The sequence below is a fragment of the Nerophis ophidion genome, linkage group LG12 (assembly GCF_033978795.1).
Source record: "Nerophis ophidion isolate RoL-2023_Sa linkage group LG12, RoL_Noph_v1.0, whole genome shotgun sequence".
Taxonomy (NCBI): Eukaryota; Metazoa; Chordata; class Actinopteri; order Syngnathiformes; family Syngnathidae; genus Nerophis; species Nerophis ophidion.
In genome coordinates, this window is record NC_084622.1 from 46,610,104 (window position 1) to 46,627,183 (window position 17,080).

The 17,080-nt window shown below is 41.8% G+C and overlaps 1 protein-coding gene across 1 annotated transcript in view; it reads left to right on the plus strand.

The window, feature by feature from the left end:
- The window catches only part of LOC133563504 (sulfide:quinone oxidoreductase, mitochondrial-like), a 36,000-nt gene extending 25,328 nt beyond the window's left edge, over positions 1 to 10,672 (plus strand). The window contains exons 8-10 of the mRNA XM_061917665.1: positions 4,841 to 4,908; positions 5,008 to 5,186; positions 5,268 to 10,672. Of these exons, the coding sequence (XP_061773649.1) occupies positions 4,841 to 4,908; positions 5,008 to 5,186; positions 5,268 to 5,325 (305 nt within the window). The 3' untranslated portion in view covers positions 5,326 to 10,672. The remainder of the gene's footprint in view (positions 1 to 4,840; positions 4,909 to 5,007; positions 5,187 to 5,267) is intronic.
- Positions 10,673 to 17,080: the final 6,408 nt, after the last annotated feature.

Sequence of the window (17,080 nt, forward strand, 5' to 3'; positions counted from 1 at the left end):
GGTAGAAAATGGATGGATGACAGGTAAGTCCAGGCCCACCTATGTCCACGTGAACAGCGCCTCCCTTCAACATGTCAGACACACTGCTTACAAAACTCTCATTCTGTCTGTTGGTGGCCATTACTAACAACTTTCCTATTTCAATCAGATGTGTTCCGTTTTGCAAAACCTATGGCATGAAAACCTTTGATGTGTAGTACTTTGGCCACTAGGTGTCAGTAACGTCACAAGGATGTCATGCAGAGCTTCTCTATTTTCTGTTAAGAACCTTCAAGATAGAGGAAAAGGTTTTGCCCCCATTGTGTATTTAGTCTGTAACAGAAAAGCTGTCAAGTTCATCAGTTTGTCTGAAAAACCAAAACATTATTTAAACCATAGGTGTCAAACTCTGAACCGCCGCCTCATTTCATTTGGCCCTTGAGGCAATATCAAATTAACATTACAGCTGGCCTGCCGGTGTTATACATTCACCACTAACCAGTCATACTTGCCAAACCTTCTGATTTTCAGTGCCCCTCCCAAATTCTCCCGATTTCCACCCGGACAACAATATTGGGGGCGTGCCTTTAGCGTCCTCTACAACCTGTCGTCACGTCCGCTTTCCCTCCATACAAACAGCGTGCCCACCAAGTCACATAATACAGTATATGCTGCTTGTACACACACACAAGTGAATGCAAGGCGTACTTGGTCAACAGCCATACAGGTCACACTGAGGGTGGCCGTACAAACAACTTCAACACTGTTACAAATATGCGCCACACTGTGAACCCACAGCGAACAAGAATGACAAACACATTTCGGGAGAACATCCGCACCGTAACACAACATAAACACAACACAACAAACACCCTTGCAGCACTAACTCTTCCGGGACGCTACAATATACACCCTGCCCCCCTAACCCCGCCCACCTCAACCTCCTCAGGCTCTCATTGCATGTCAAAAAAATAATGGAATTTGTGACTTCAATAATAAATATGGCAGTGCCAGGTTGGCACTTTTTTCCATAACTTGAGTTGATTTATTGTGGAAAACCTTGTTACATATTTTAATGCATCCAGCGGGGCATCACAACACAATGAGGCAAAATAATGTGTTCATTCCACCACTCTATATATCGGTATCGCTTGATATCGGAATCGGTAATTAAGAGTTGGACAATATTGGAATATCGGCCAAAGAACCATTATCGGACAACATCAACCCATAGCACACAATATATTTAACACTTCAACCTACAAGTCATGGATCAATTAAACAATTTGTGCTGTTTTTTCATTTCATTTATCTAGTTATGTATTTATTTTTATCAAAAAGAGGAAGTTTTTGAAGCATCCATCCATCCATTTTCTACCGCTTATTCCCTTCGGAGTCGCAGGTGGTGCTGGAGCCTATCACAGCATGATACTGATAAAGCATCACTCCCTTCCCCCACCAAATTGGGGCCCGCCCTACTATTTGGGAAGAAGTGATGGAAGGTGATGTTCCCAAAATGATATCAAAAGTATGCAATCATTCATTGAACAAATCACACTCTTCCCGCCTCCAAAGGAAAATGTAAAGAAATGAAGGCAGTAGGGATGGCACGTTGTAAATTGTAAATACAAACAGAATACATCCATCCATTTTCTACCGCTTATTCCCTTTGGGGGCTGCGGGGGCGCTGGAGCTTATCTCAGCTACAATCGGGTGAAGGTGGTGTACACCATGGACAAGTTGCCACCTCATCACAGGGCCAACACAAATAGACAGACAACATTCACACACTAGGGACCATTTAGTGTTGCCAATCAACCTATCCCCAGGTGCATGTCTTTGGAGGTGGGAGGAAGCCGGAGTAGAACCCACGCAGTCACGGGGAGAACATGCAAACTCCACACGTATTGTGAGGCAGACGCACTAACCCCTCTGCCACCGTGAAGCCCAAAACAGAATACAATGATTTCAAAGCTTGTTCAACTTATATTCAATGAAATAGACTGCAAAGACAATATATTTCATGTTCCAGGTGAGAAACGTTTTTTGGGGTTTTTTTTGCAAATAATGATGAACTTAGAATTTAATGGCAGCAGCACATTGCAAAAAAGTTGTCACATGGGCATTCTTACCACTGTGTTACATGGCCTTTCCTTTTAACAACACTCAGTAAATGTTTGGGAACTGAGGAGACACATTTTTGAAGCTTTTCAGGGGAATTCCTTCCCATTCTTGTTTTATGTGGAGCTTCAGTCCTTCAACAGTCCGGGGTCTCCGTTGTGCTATTTTAGGCTTCATAATGTGCCACACATTTTCAATGGGAGACAGGTCTGGACTGCAGGCAGGCCAGTCTAGTACCCGCACTCTTACTACGAAGCCACGCTTTTTTAACATGTGGCATTTGGCACTGTCTTGCTGAAATAAGCAGGGGCATCCATGATAACGTTGCTTGGATGACAACATATGTTGTCCCAAAAGCTGTATGGACCTTTCAGCATTAATGGTGCCTTCACAGATGTGTAAGTTACCCATGCCTTGGGCACTAATACACCCCCATACCATCACACATGCTGACTACAACACACTAATACACCCCCATACCATCACACATGCTGACTACAACACACTAATACACCCCCATACCATCACACATGCTGACTACAACACACTAATACACCCCCATACCATCACACATGCTGACTACAACACACTAATACACCCCCATACCATCACACATGCTGACTACAACACACTAATACACCCCCATACCATCACACATGCTGACTACAACACACTAATACACCCCCATACCATCACACATGCTGACTACAACACACTAATACACCCCCATACCATCACACATGCTGACTACAACACACTAATACACCCCCATACCATCACACATGCTGACTACAACACACTAATACACCCCCATACCATCACACATGCTGACTACAACACACTAATACACCCCCATACCATCACACATGCTGACTACAACACACTAATACACCCCCATACCATCACACATGCTGACTACAACACACTAATACACCCCCATACCATCACACATGCTGACTACAACACACTAATACACCCCCATACCATCACACATGCTGACTACAACACACTAATACACCCCCATACCATCACACATGCTGACTACAACACACTAATACACCCCCATACCATCACACATGCTGACTACAACACACTAATACACCCCCATACCATCACACATGCTGACTACAACACACTAATACACCCCCATACCATCACACATGCTGACTACAACACACTAATACACCCCCATACCATCACACATGCTGACTACAACACACTAATACACCCCCATACCATCACACATGCTGACTACAACACACTAATACACCCCCATACCATCACACATGCTGACTACAACACACTAATACACCCCCATACCATCACACATGCTGACTACAACACACTAATACACCCCCATACTATCACACATGCTGACTACAACACACTAATACACCCCCATACCATCACACATGCTGACTACAACACACTAATACACCCCCATACCATCACACATGCTGACTACAACACACTAATACACCCCCATACCATCACACATGCTGACTACAACACACTAATACACCCCCATACCATCACACATGCTGACTACAACACACTAATACACCCCCATACCATCACACATGCTGACTACAACACACTAATACACCCCCATACCATCACACATGCTGACTACAACACACTAATACACCCCCATACCATCACACATGCTGACTACAACACACTAATACACCCCCATACCATCACACATGCTGACTACAACACACTAATACACCCCCATACCATCACACATGCTGACTACAACACACTAATACACCCCCATACCATCACACATGCTGACTACAACACACTAATACACCCCCATACCATCACACATGCTGACTACAACACACTAATACACCCCCATACCATCACACATGCTGACTACAACACACTAATACACCCCCATACCATCACACATGCTGGCTTTTACACTTTGTACCTAGAACAATCCGAATGGTTATTTTCCTCTTTGTTCTGGAGGACACCACGTCCACAGTTTCCAAAAACAATTTGAAATGTGGACTCGTCAGACCACAGAACACTTTTCCACTTTGCATCAGTCCATCTTAGATGAACCTGGGCCCAGTACATGGTGATATCCTTTACACACTGATGTCGGTTTTTAATGCAATATCGCCTAAGGGACCCAAGGTCACGGGCATTCAATGTTGCGTGCAGTGATTTCTCCAGATTCTCTGAACCTTTTGATGATATTACAGACCTTAGATGGTGAAATCCCTAAATTCCTTGCAATAACTTGTTGAGTAATGTTGTTCCTTAACTGTTGGACAATTTACTCACAAAGTGGTGACCCTCGCCTCGTCCTTGTTTGTGAACTACTTAGCATTTCATGGAAGCTGCTTTTATAGCCAATCATGGCACCCACCTGTTCATCCGTGGGATGTTCCAAATAAGTGTTTGATGAGCATTCCTCAACTTTCTCGGCCTTCTTTGCCACTTGTGCCAGCTTTTTTTAACATGTTGCAGGTATCAAACTCCAAATGAGCTAATATTTGCAAAAAAATAAAATGTTCCAGTTGGAACGTTAAATATCTTGTCTTTGCAATCTATTCAATTGAATAAATGTTGGAAAGGATTTGCAAACCATCACATTTTGTTTTTATTTTATTTTATTTACACAACATGCTGACTTCACTGCTTTTGTGTATTTCTTCTGCTGGGAATACGCTTGCTTGTCATTTCTAACATGAGTAAGGCAGCATTTGTTGTTGTGTTTTAGCTGCACAGTCTGCTGTTCTACACCGAAGCATCCAAAAAATACTGAGAAATGAGAAACCTGACAAAAAGGTAATGACAAGATGAAGGTTGATGTGTGAGTATAGTTGAAGTTGCAAATGTCACCTCTGCAAGTTGCTGTGAGAAGCTAAGAGGTTGTCTCCTGACTAGTATGATGGCTACACTTCCTGTCCGCTGGTTACCAGCTACAACACGGTGGTCCTGGCAGAGTTTGACTACCACCTTCAGCCACTGGAGACGTTCCCCATCAACCAGGCCAAGGAAAGGAGACTCATGTACTACATGAAAGCTGATGTGATGCCGCACCTCTACTGGCAGGGGCTCCTCAGGTACCTCCACTCCATCACACCTTTACCATTATACTACCACCTGCATTCTTCTTCTTCTTCCTCTCTCTCGGTCCTCTTCAGGGGCCTATGGGGCGGACCACAACCCTACAGGAAACTTCTGCATCTTGGGATGAAATAAATGAAAAGCCATTTGCCTTCACAGACTGACAACACATGGAAGATGTTGCTTTAATATTGTTCAATATAACATGATCTCATATCTACACATCACCAAGTGTGTGGCTCCCTAGTATATATGTGTGTGTGTGTGTGTGTGTGGCTCATTAGTATATGTGTGTGTGGCTCCTTAGTATGTGTGTGTGGCTCCTTAGTATATGTGTGTGTGGCTCCTTAGTATATGTGTGTGTGGCTCGTTAGTATATGTGTGTGTGGCTCCTTAGTATGTGTGTGTGGCTCCTTAGTATATGTGTGTGGCTCGTTAGTATATGTGTGTGTGTGGCTCCTTAGTATATGTGTGTGGCTCCTTAGTATGTGTGTGTGTGTGTGTGTGTGTGGCTCATTAGTATATGTGTGTGTGGCTCCTTAGTATGTGTGTGTGGCTCCTTAGTATATGTGTGTGGCTCGTTAGTATATGTGTGTGTGGCTCGTTAGTATATGTGTGTGGCTCGTTAGTATGTGTGTGGCTCGTTAGTATATGTGTGTGGCTTGTTAGTATGTGTGTGGCTCGTTAGTATGTGTGTGTGGCTCGTTAGTATATGTGTGTGTGGCTCCTTAGTATATGTGTGTGTGGCTCGTTAGTATGTGTGTGTGGCTCGTTAGTATATGTGTGGCTCGTTAGTATATGTGTGTGTGGCTCCTTAGTATATGTGTGTGGCTCGTTAGTATATGTGTGTGTGGCTCCTTAGTATATGTGTGTGGCTCCTTAGTATATGTGTGTGTGGCTCCTTAGTATATGTGTGTGGCTCCTTAGTATATGTGTGTGTGGCTCGTTAGTATATGTGTGTGGCTCGTTAGTATATGTGTGTGTGGCTCGTTAGTATATGTGTGTGGCTCGTTAGTATGTGTGTGGCTCGTTAGTATATGTGTGTGGCTCGTTAGTATGTGTGTGGCTCGTTAGTATATGTGTGTGGCTCGTTAGTATATGTGTGTGGCTTGTTAGTATGTGTGTGGCTCGTTAGTATGTGTGTGTGGCTCGTTAGTATATGTGTGTGTGGCTCCTTAGTATATGTGTGTGTGGCTCGTTAGTATGTGTGTGTGGCTCGTTAGTATATGTGTGGCTCGTTAGTATATGTGTGTGTGGCTCCTTAGTATATGTGTGTGGCTCGTTAGTATATGTGTGTGTGGCTCCTTAGTATATGTGTGTGGCTCCTTAGTATATGTGTGTGTGGCTCCTTAGTATATGTGTGTGGCTCCTTAGTATATGTGTGTGTGGCTCGTTAGTATATGTGTGTGTGGCTCGTTAGTATATGTGTGTGGCTCGTTAGTATATGTGTGTGGCTCCTTAGTATGTGTGTGGCTCGTTAGTATATGTGTGGCTCGTTAGTATATGTGTGTGGCTCCTTAGTATATGTGTGTGTGGCTCCTTAGTATATGTGTGGCTCGTTAGTATATGTGTGTGGCTCGTTAGTATATGTGTGTGTGGCTCCTTAGTATATGTGTGTGTGGCTCCTTAGTATATGTGTGTGGCTCCTTAGTATATGTGTGTGGCTCGTTAGTATATGTCTGTGGCTCGTTAGTATATGTGTGTGGCTCGTTAGTATATGTGTGTGGCTCCTTAGTATATGTGTGTGGCTCGTTAGTATATGTCTGTGGCTCGTTAGTATATGTGTGTGTGGCTCCTTAGTATATGTGTGTGGCTCGTTAGTATATGTCTGTGGCTCCTTAGTATATGTGTGTGGCTCGTTAGTATATGTGTGTGTGGCTCGTTAGTATATGTCTGTGGCTCCTTAGTATATGTGTGTGGCTCGTTAGTATGTGTGTGTGTGTGTGTGTGTGTGGCTCATTAGTATATGTGTGTGTGGCTCCTTAGTATGTGTGTGTGGCTCCTTAGTATATGTGTGTGGCTCCTTAGTATATGTGTGTGTGGCTCCTTAGTATATGTGTGTGGCTCGTTAGTATATGTGTGTGTGGCTCGTTAGTATATGTGTGTGGCTCGTTAGTATGTGTGTGGCTCGTTAGTATATGTGTGTGGCTTGTTAGTATGTGTGTGGCTCGTTAGTATGTGTGTGTGGCTCGTTAGTATATGTGTGTGTGGCTCCTTAGTATATGTGTGTGTGGCTCGTTAGTATGTGTGTGTGGCTCGTTAGTATATGTGTGGCTCGTTAGTATATGTGTGTGTGGCTCCTTAGTATATGTGTGTGGCTCGTTAGTATATGTGTGTGTGGCTCCTTAGTATATGTGTGTGGCTCCTTAGTATATGTGTGTGTGGCTCCTTAGTATATGTGTGTGGCTCCTTAGTATATGTGTGTGTGGCTCGTTAGTATATGTGTGTGGCTCGTTAGTATATGTGTGTGTGGCTCGTTAGTATATGTGTGTGGCTCGTTAGTATGTGTGTGGCTCGTTAGTATATGTGTGTGGCTCGTTAGTATGTGTGTGGCTCGTTAGTATATGTGTGTGGCTCGTTAGTATATGTGTGTGGCTTGTTAGTATGTGTGTGGCTCGTTAGTATGTGTGTGTGGCTCGTTAGTATATGTGTGTGTGGCTCCTTAGTATATGTGTGTGTGGCTCGTTAGTATGTGTGTGTGGCTCGTTAGTATATGTGTGGCTCGTTAGTATATGTGTGTGTGGCTCCTTAGTATATGTGTGTGGCTCGTTAGTATATGTGTGTGTGGCTCCTTAGTATATGTGTGTGGCTCCTTAGTATATGTGTGTGTGGCTCCTTAGTATATGTGTGTGGCTCCTTAGTATATGTGTGTGTGGCTCGTTAGTATATGTGTGTGTGGCTCGTTAGTATATGTGTGTGGCTCGTTAGTATATGTGTGTGGCTCCTTAGTATGTGTGTGGCTCGTTAGTATATGTGTGGCTCGTTAGTATATGTGTGTGGCTCCTTAGTATATGTGTGTGTGGCTCCTTAGTATATGTGTGGCTCGTTAGTATATGTGTGTGGCTCGTTAGTATATGTGTGTGTGGCTCCTTAGTATATGTGTGTGTGGCTCCTTAGTATATGTGTGTGGCTCCTTAGTATATGTGTGTGGCTCGTTAGTATATGTCTGTGGCTCGTTAGTATATGTGTGTGGCTCGTTAGTATATGTGTGTGGCTCCTTAGTATATGTGTGTGGCTCGTTAGTATATGTCTGTGGCTCGTTAGTATATGTGTGTGTGGCTCCTTAGTATATGTGTGTGGCTCGTTAGTATATGTCTGTGGCTCCTTAGTATATGTGTGTGGCTCGTTAGTATATGTGTGTGTGGCTCGTTAGTATATGTCTGTGGCTCCTTAGTATATGTGTGTGGCTCGTTAGTATGTGTGTGTGTGTGTGTGTGTGTGGCTCATTAGTATATGTGTGTGTGGCTCCTTAGTATGTGTGTGTGGCTCCTTAGTATATGTGTGTGGCTCGTTAGTATATGTGTGTGTGGCTCGTTAGTATATGTGTGTGGCTCGTTAGTATGTGTGTGGCTCGTTAGTATATGTGTGTGGCTTGTTAGTATGTGTGTGGCTCGTTAGTATGTGTGTGTGGCTCGTTAGTATATGTGTGTGTGGCTCCTTAGTATATGTGTGTGTGGCTCGTTAGTATGTGTGTGTGGCTCGTTAGTATATGTGTGGCTCGTTAGTATATGTGTGTGTGGCTCCTTAGTATATGTGTGTGGCTCCTTAGTATATGTGTGTGGCTCGTTAGTATATGTGTGTGTGGCTCCTTAGTATATGTGTGTGTGGCTCCTTAGTATATGTGTGTGGCTCCTTAGTATATGTGTGTGTGGCTCGTTAGTATATGTGTGTGGCTCGTTAGTATATGTGTGTGTGGCTCGTTAGTATATGTGTGTGGCTCGTTAGTATGTGTGTGGCTCGTTAGTATATGTGTGTGGCTTGTTAGTATGTGTGTGGCTCGTTAGTATGTGTGTGTGGCTCGTTAGTATATGTGTGTGTGGCTCCTTAGTATATGTGTGTGTGGCTCGTTAGTATGTGTGTGTGGCTCGTTAGTATATGTGTGGCTCGTTAGTATATGTGTGTGTGGCTCCTTAGTATATGTGTGTGGCTCGTTAGTATATGTGTGTGTGGCTCCTTAGTATATGTGTGTGGCTCCTTAGTATATGTGTGTGTGGCTCCTTAGTATATGTGTGTGGCTCCTTAGTATATGTGTGTGTGGCTCGTTAGTATATGTGTGTGTGGCTCGTTAGTATATGTGTGTGGCTCGTTAGTATATGTGTGTGGCTCCTTAGTATGTGTGTGTGTGGCTCCTTAGTATATGTGTGTGGCTCGTTAGTATATGTGTGTGTGGCTCCTTAGTATATGTGTGTGTGGCTCCTTAGTATATGTGTGTGGCTCCTTAGTATATGTGTGTGGCTCGTTAGTATATGTGTGTGGCTCGTTAGTATATGTGTGTGTGGCTCCTTAGTATATGTGTGTGTGGCTCCTTAGTATATGTGTGTGGCTCCTTAGTATATGTGTGTGGCTCGTTAGTATATGTCTGTGGCTCGTTAGTATATGTGTGTGGCTCGTTAGTATATGTGTGTGGCTCCTTAGTATATGTGTGTGGCTCGTTAGTATATGTCTGTGGCTCGTTAGTATATGTGTGTGTGGCTCCTTAGTATATGTGTGTGGCTCGTTAGTATATGTCTGTGGCTCGTTAGTATATGTGTGTGGCTCGTTAGTATATGTGTGTGGCTCGTTAGTATATGTGTGTGGCTCGTTAGTATATGTGTGTGGCTCCTTAGTATGTGTGTGTGGCTCGTTAGTATATGTGTGTGTGGCTCCTTAGTATATGTGTGTGTGGCTCGTTAGTATATGTGTGTGTGGCTCCTTAGTATATGTGTGTGTGGCTCGTTAGTATATGTGTGTGTGGCTCGTTAGTATATGTGTGTGTGGCTCCTTAGTATATGTGTGTGTGGCTCCTTAGTATATGTGTGTGGCTCCTTAGTATATGTGTGTGTGTGGCTCGTTAGTATATGTGTGTGTGGCTCCTTAGTATATGTGTGTGTGGCTCCTTAGTATATGTGTGTGGCTCCTTAGTATATGTGTGTGTGTGGCTCGTTAGTATATGTGTGTGTGGCTCCTTAGTATATGTGTGTGTGGCTCCTTAGTATATGTGTGTGGCTCCTTAGTATATGTGTGTGTGTGGCTCGTTAGTATGTGTGTGGCTCGTTAGTATATGTGTGTTGCTCTCAAATTGAGGTGAGCTCCAAATGTTTCCTAGCACATTATTGATGATTGATTTGTCAACTTTGGTACTTCTTGTGTCTCTTCTATCAAGTTGGGGTTAGTTCACCTCCATGTGCACAATAATAGGTTCTGCCTCCAATTATACGTTGCTCATGTAAAGATTAATTGCAACTATTTTGATTAATCACAATAAAATCATTTGTTTTTCATCTATATTTGTCATGTTGCATTTTACTTTAGCAAAGACCGTCAAGGAAGAGAGGGATATATTCGGGCTGGGCGATGTGGCCTCTTTTTAATAGCTCAATATTTTTCGGCCATATATATATATATATATATATATATATATATATATATATATATATATATATATATATATATATATAAATATCTCCATATATGTCCTTTAAACCAGGGGTGTCCAAACTTTTTCCACAGAGGGCCACACGAGGACAGCTGTGAACATGCGGGGCCATTTTGATGTTTTTCTTTTTCAAACCATAACAAAATATATGGATTTTTTTAAAATCCTTGGGGCTCCTGGGGAGCAGAGAGGGTCTCAGTCACTAAAATGTGAAAAATAAGTCCAATTATTATAATCATTTTTTATTTAAAGCTTACAGTAAATCTATATCAACTTGAGGTTGATATAAAGTCAAACAAATAAGGTTTTATGCCTTTTCTGTCAAAGACAACTTGTTTTTTTTAGAGTAAAACTGAAGTATGCAGTATTTAGATAGATAGATGGATGGATGGATAGCTAGATAGATAGATAGATAGATAAATAGATAGATAGATAGATAGATAGTACTTTATTGATTCCTTCAGGAGAGTTCCTTTATTGATCAATTCAAGCCCTGAAAGATCAATAATGCAGGACAACATTGATTCTAATTATTTAATATTTTTGAATAATCACAGTGAAAAGTTCAATAAAATCCTATTAAATATATTTGATATGCGAAAGGTTCCCCACTCATAAAGTGATGCATTTTTATTACTTAGTTTTTTTTACTTTTAAGACTTAAAGGCCTACTGGAAGTCACTACTAGTCAGTCTGATAGTTTATATATCAATGATGGAATATTAACTTTGTCTGATAGTCTGATAGTTTATATATCAATGATGGAATATTAACATTGCAACACATGACAATACGACCGCTTTAGTTTACTAAATTGCAATTTTAAATTTCCCGCGAAGTTTCCTGTTGAAAACGTTGCGGAATGATGACGCTTATGTTGACACGTATGATGACACGTATGATGACACGTATGATGACACGTACGATGACACGTATGATGACACGTATGATGACACGTATGAAGACACGTATGATGACACGTATGATGACGCGTATGATGACGTGTATGATGACGCGTATGATGACACGTATGATGACACGTATGATGACACGTATGAAGACACGTATGATGACACGTATGATGACGTGTATGATGACACGTATGATGACACGTATGATGACACGTATGATGACACGTATGAAGACGCGTATGATGACGCGTATGATGACACGTATGAAGACACGTATGATGACACGTATGAAGACACGTATGAAGACACGTCTGATGACACGTATGATGACACGTATGAAGACACGTATGATGACACGTATGATGACACGTATGATGACACGTATGATGACGCGTATGATGACGCGTATGATGACGCGTATGATGACACGTATGATGACGCGTATGATGACGCGTATGATGACACGTATGATGACACGTATGAAGACACGTATGATGACACGTATGATGACGTGTATGATGACACGTATGATGACACGTACGATGACACGTATGATGACACGTATGATGACACGTATGAAGACACGTATGATGACACGTATGATGACGCGTATGATGACGTGTATGATGACGCGTATGATGACACGTATGATGACACGTATGATGACACGTATGAAGACACGTATGATGACACGTATGATGACGTGTATGATGACACGTATGATGACACGTATGATGACACGTATGATGACACGTATGAAGACACGTATGATGACGCGTATGATGACACGTATGAAGACACGTATGATGACACGTATGAAGACACGTATGAAGACACGTATGATGACACGTATGATGACACGTATGAAGACACGTATGATGACACGTATGATGACACGTATGATGACACGTATGATGACACGTATGATGACACGTATGATGACGCGTATGATGACGCGTATGATGACACGTATGATGACGCGTATGATGACGCGTATGATGACACGTATGATGACACGTATGAAGACACGTATGATGACACGTATGATGACGTGTATGATGACGTGTATGATGACGCGTATGATGACGCGTATGATGACACGTATGAAGACACCTATGAAGACACGTATGAAGACGCGTATGAAGACACGTATGATGACGCGTATGATGGCACGTATGATGACACGTATGATGACACATATGAAGACACCTATGAAGACACGTATGATGACACGTATGAAGACACGTATGATGACACGTATGATGACGTGTATGATGACGTGTATGATGACGCGTATGATGACGCGTATGATGACACGTATGATGACACGTATGATGACACGTATGATGACACGTATGATGACACGTATGATGACGCGTATGAAGACGCGTATGATGACGCGTATGATGACGCGTATGATGACGCGTATGATGACGCGTATGATGACGCGTATGATGACGCGTATGATGACGCGTATGATGACACGTATGATGACACGTATGATGACACGTACGATGACACGTACGATGACACGTACGATGACACGTACGAAGACACGTACGAAGACACGTACGATGACACGTACGATGACACGTACGATGACACGTACGATGACACGTACGATGACACGTACGATGACACGTACGATGACACGTACGATGACACGTACGAAGACACGTACGAAGACACGTACGAAGACACGTACGAAGACACGTACGAAGACGCGTACGATGACGCGTACGATGACGCGTACGATGACGCGTACGATGACGCGTACGATGACGCGTACGATGACGCGTACGATGACGCGTACGATGACACGTACGATGACACGTACGAAGACACGTACGAAGACACGTACGAAGACACGTACGATGACACGTACGATGACACGTACGATGACACGTACGATGACACGTACGATGACACGTACGATGACACGTACGATGACACGTACGATGACACGTACGATGACACGTACGATGACACGTACGAAGACACGTACGAAGACACGTACGATGACACGTACGATGACACGTACGATGACACGTACGATGACACGTACGATGACACGTACGATGACACGTACGATGACACGTACGATGACACGTACGAAGACACGTACGAAGACACGTACGATGACACGTACGATGACACGTATGATGACGCGTATGATGACGCGTGCGTTTGACATCTCGGGTTGTGGCGGACATTATTTTCCAGCCCGATCCAAGCTATAACCCTAACCCATCGCATAATTACACAGTATTCTGGACATCTGTGTTGCTGAATCTTTTGCAATTTGTTCAATTAATAATGGAGAAGTCAAAGTAGAAAGAAAATGAAGCTTTAGCCTTTAGCCACACAAACACACGGTGATTCCTTGTTTAAAATTCCCAGAGGTGAAGCTTCACTATGGATCAGAGCGGTCAAGCGAACATGGATCCTGACAACATGTCAACCGGCAGTTTTCGGTGATAAAATTGTGGTATAAAGTTGCCTCTTACCGGAGATCAGCAGAGCTTGTGCCGTCCATGCAGCTGCGTGACTTCCCTCAGAGACACTGGCGTCAACACACCCGTGACTTTCAGCTACTATTTAATCTCACTAAAACACTAGCAACACAATAAGCAGATAAGGGATTTTCCAGAATTATCCTAGTAAATGTCTCTAAAAACATCTGAATCGCTCTCACTTGCCCTCGCCTGTTTTTTTTTTTTTTTTAACATTTTTTTTCTTTTTCTAGTCCTTCACTCTCACTATCCTTATCCACGAATCTTTCATCCTCGCTCAAATTAATGGGGAAATCGTCGATTTCTTGGTCCGAATCGCTCTCACCGCTGGTGGCCATGATTGTAAACAATGTGTGGATGTGAGGAGCTCCACAACCCGTGACATCACGCTCATATCGTCTGCTACTTCCGGTACAGGCAAGGCTTTTTTATTAGCCACCAAAAGTTGCCAACTTTATGGTGGATGTTCTCTACTAAATCCTTTCAGCAAAAATATGGGAAATGATGAAGTATGACACATAGAATGAAGCTGCTATCCCCCTTTAAATAAGAACACCTCATTTCAGTAGGCCTTTACATTTTCAGATCAACTTCTGATATATCTTTCGATTTTAACTTTGAAGTATTATTTTGTTCGTTTTATGCTCTTTGATCAAAACTTTGATGTTTTTATATGGCAACCACACAACATAGGCAATATGTTTTCCACATAAAACATTTTAAAGTGATAATTTTAAAGTAATAATTCATTGTAACATAGAATTTTTTGTCCTTTTTTTTGAGCAAGGGAAAAAGGAAATAAAGACAAAATTAAAAAAAACAACTTTGTGTCAACATTGCCACTTTTTCTTATTAAATTTCACCTCATTCCACTTTTTTTCAATGTTTATTTTTTATTTTTGCAATACTATCAATTTAGCAATTTTGTCAGAATGTGTGGCGGGCCGGTAAAGGATTAACTGCGGGCCCCCGCACCGCATGTTGGACACCCCTGCTTTAAACCCTTGTTTAAACATTTGAGAATAAAGAAAAGACATCTGTATTGTGAAATATTTCATTTGATGCTGTTAATTAATGACACAACATTGTATTTCATTGTCATATAATCCTTATGTCACTAAATGGAGTCTGCTCATCTTTGTTGGTACTCTAGTTTGAGAACAGATGTTGGACTGAGACTACAATGGAGTCTGCTCATCTTTGTTGGTAATCTAGTTTGAGAACAGATGTTGGACTGAGACTACAATGGAGTCTGCTCATCTTTATTGGCAATCTAGTTTGAGAACAGATGTTGGACTGAGACTACAATGGAGTCTGCTCATCTTTATTGGCAATCTAGTTTGAGAACAGATGTTGGACTGAGACTACAATGGAGTCTGCTCATCTTTATTGGTACTCTAGTTTGAGAACAGATGTTGGACTGAGACTACAATGGAGTCTGCTCATCTTTATTGGTACTCTAGTTTGAGAACAGATGTTGGACTGAGACTACAATGGAGTCTGCTCATCTTTATTGGTAATCTAGTTTGAGAACAGATGTTGGACTGAGACTACAATGGAGTCTGCTCATCTTTATTGGTACTCTAGTTTGAGAACAGATGTTGGACTGAGACTACAATGGAGTCTGCTCATCTTTATTGGTACTCTAGTTTGAGAACAGATGTTGGACTGAGACTACAATGGAGTCTGCTCATCTTTGTTGGTACTCTAGTTTGAGAACAGATGTTGGACTGAGACTACAATGGAGTCTGCTCATCTTTGTTGGTAATCTAGTTTGAGAACAGATGTTGGACTGAGACTACAATGGAGTCTGCTCATCTTTATTGGTACTCTAGTTTGAGAACAGATGTTGGACTGAGACTACAATGGAGTCTGCTCATCTTTATTGGTACTCTAGTTTGAGAACAGATGTTGGACTGAGACTACAATGGAGTCTGCTCATCTTTATTGGTACTCTAGTTTGAGAACAGATGTTGGACTGAGACTACAATGGAGTCTGCTCATCTTTATTGGTACTCTAGTTTGAGAACAGATGTTGGACTGAGACTACAATGGAGGCCGACTTCAGGCCTGGGACATTATTTTGACTGCGAGGGCCAAATTTAGAGAGAAAAATGTGTCTGGGAGCTGGTATATCTAGTTTTAGGAAAACTAATACAAAACCTCACAGTAATGTCTGATTGAATGCTAAAAAATGTTATAACAGACTGCCTTAAATAACGTAATGGAATGGATGTATTTTTTACTGAATGATACACCCAGAATGTACATGAAAATAAAAAATAGGATTTACAATATTAACTTTGAACAATAAAACATTGAATATTGACAAGATGTGTCCATCGACATATTTGACAATCAAGCAAAACGCAACAAAAATGGAACAAACACAGTGAAATATGAATGTGAAGACTCAAAAAATAAACCCAACTTCTATCTGATGTACATGATATATCACTTTTATCTGATGTACATGATACATCACTATCATATCTGATGTACATGATATATCACTTTTATCTGATGTACATGATATATCACTATCATATCTGATGTACATGATACATCACTATCATATCTGATGTACATGATATATCACTATCATATCTGATGTACATGATATATCACTATCATATCTGATGTACATGATATATCACTTTTATCTGATGTACATGATACATCACTATCATATCTGATGTACATGATACATCACTATCATATCTGATGTACATGATATATCACTTTTATCTGATGTACATGATATATCACTATCATATCTGATGTACATGATACATCACTATCATATCTGATGTACATGATATATCACTAGC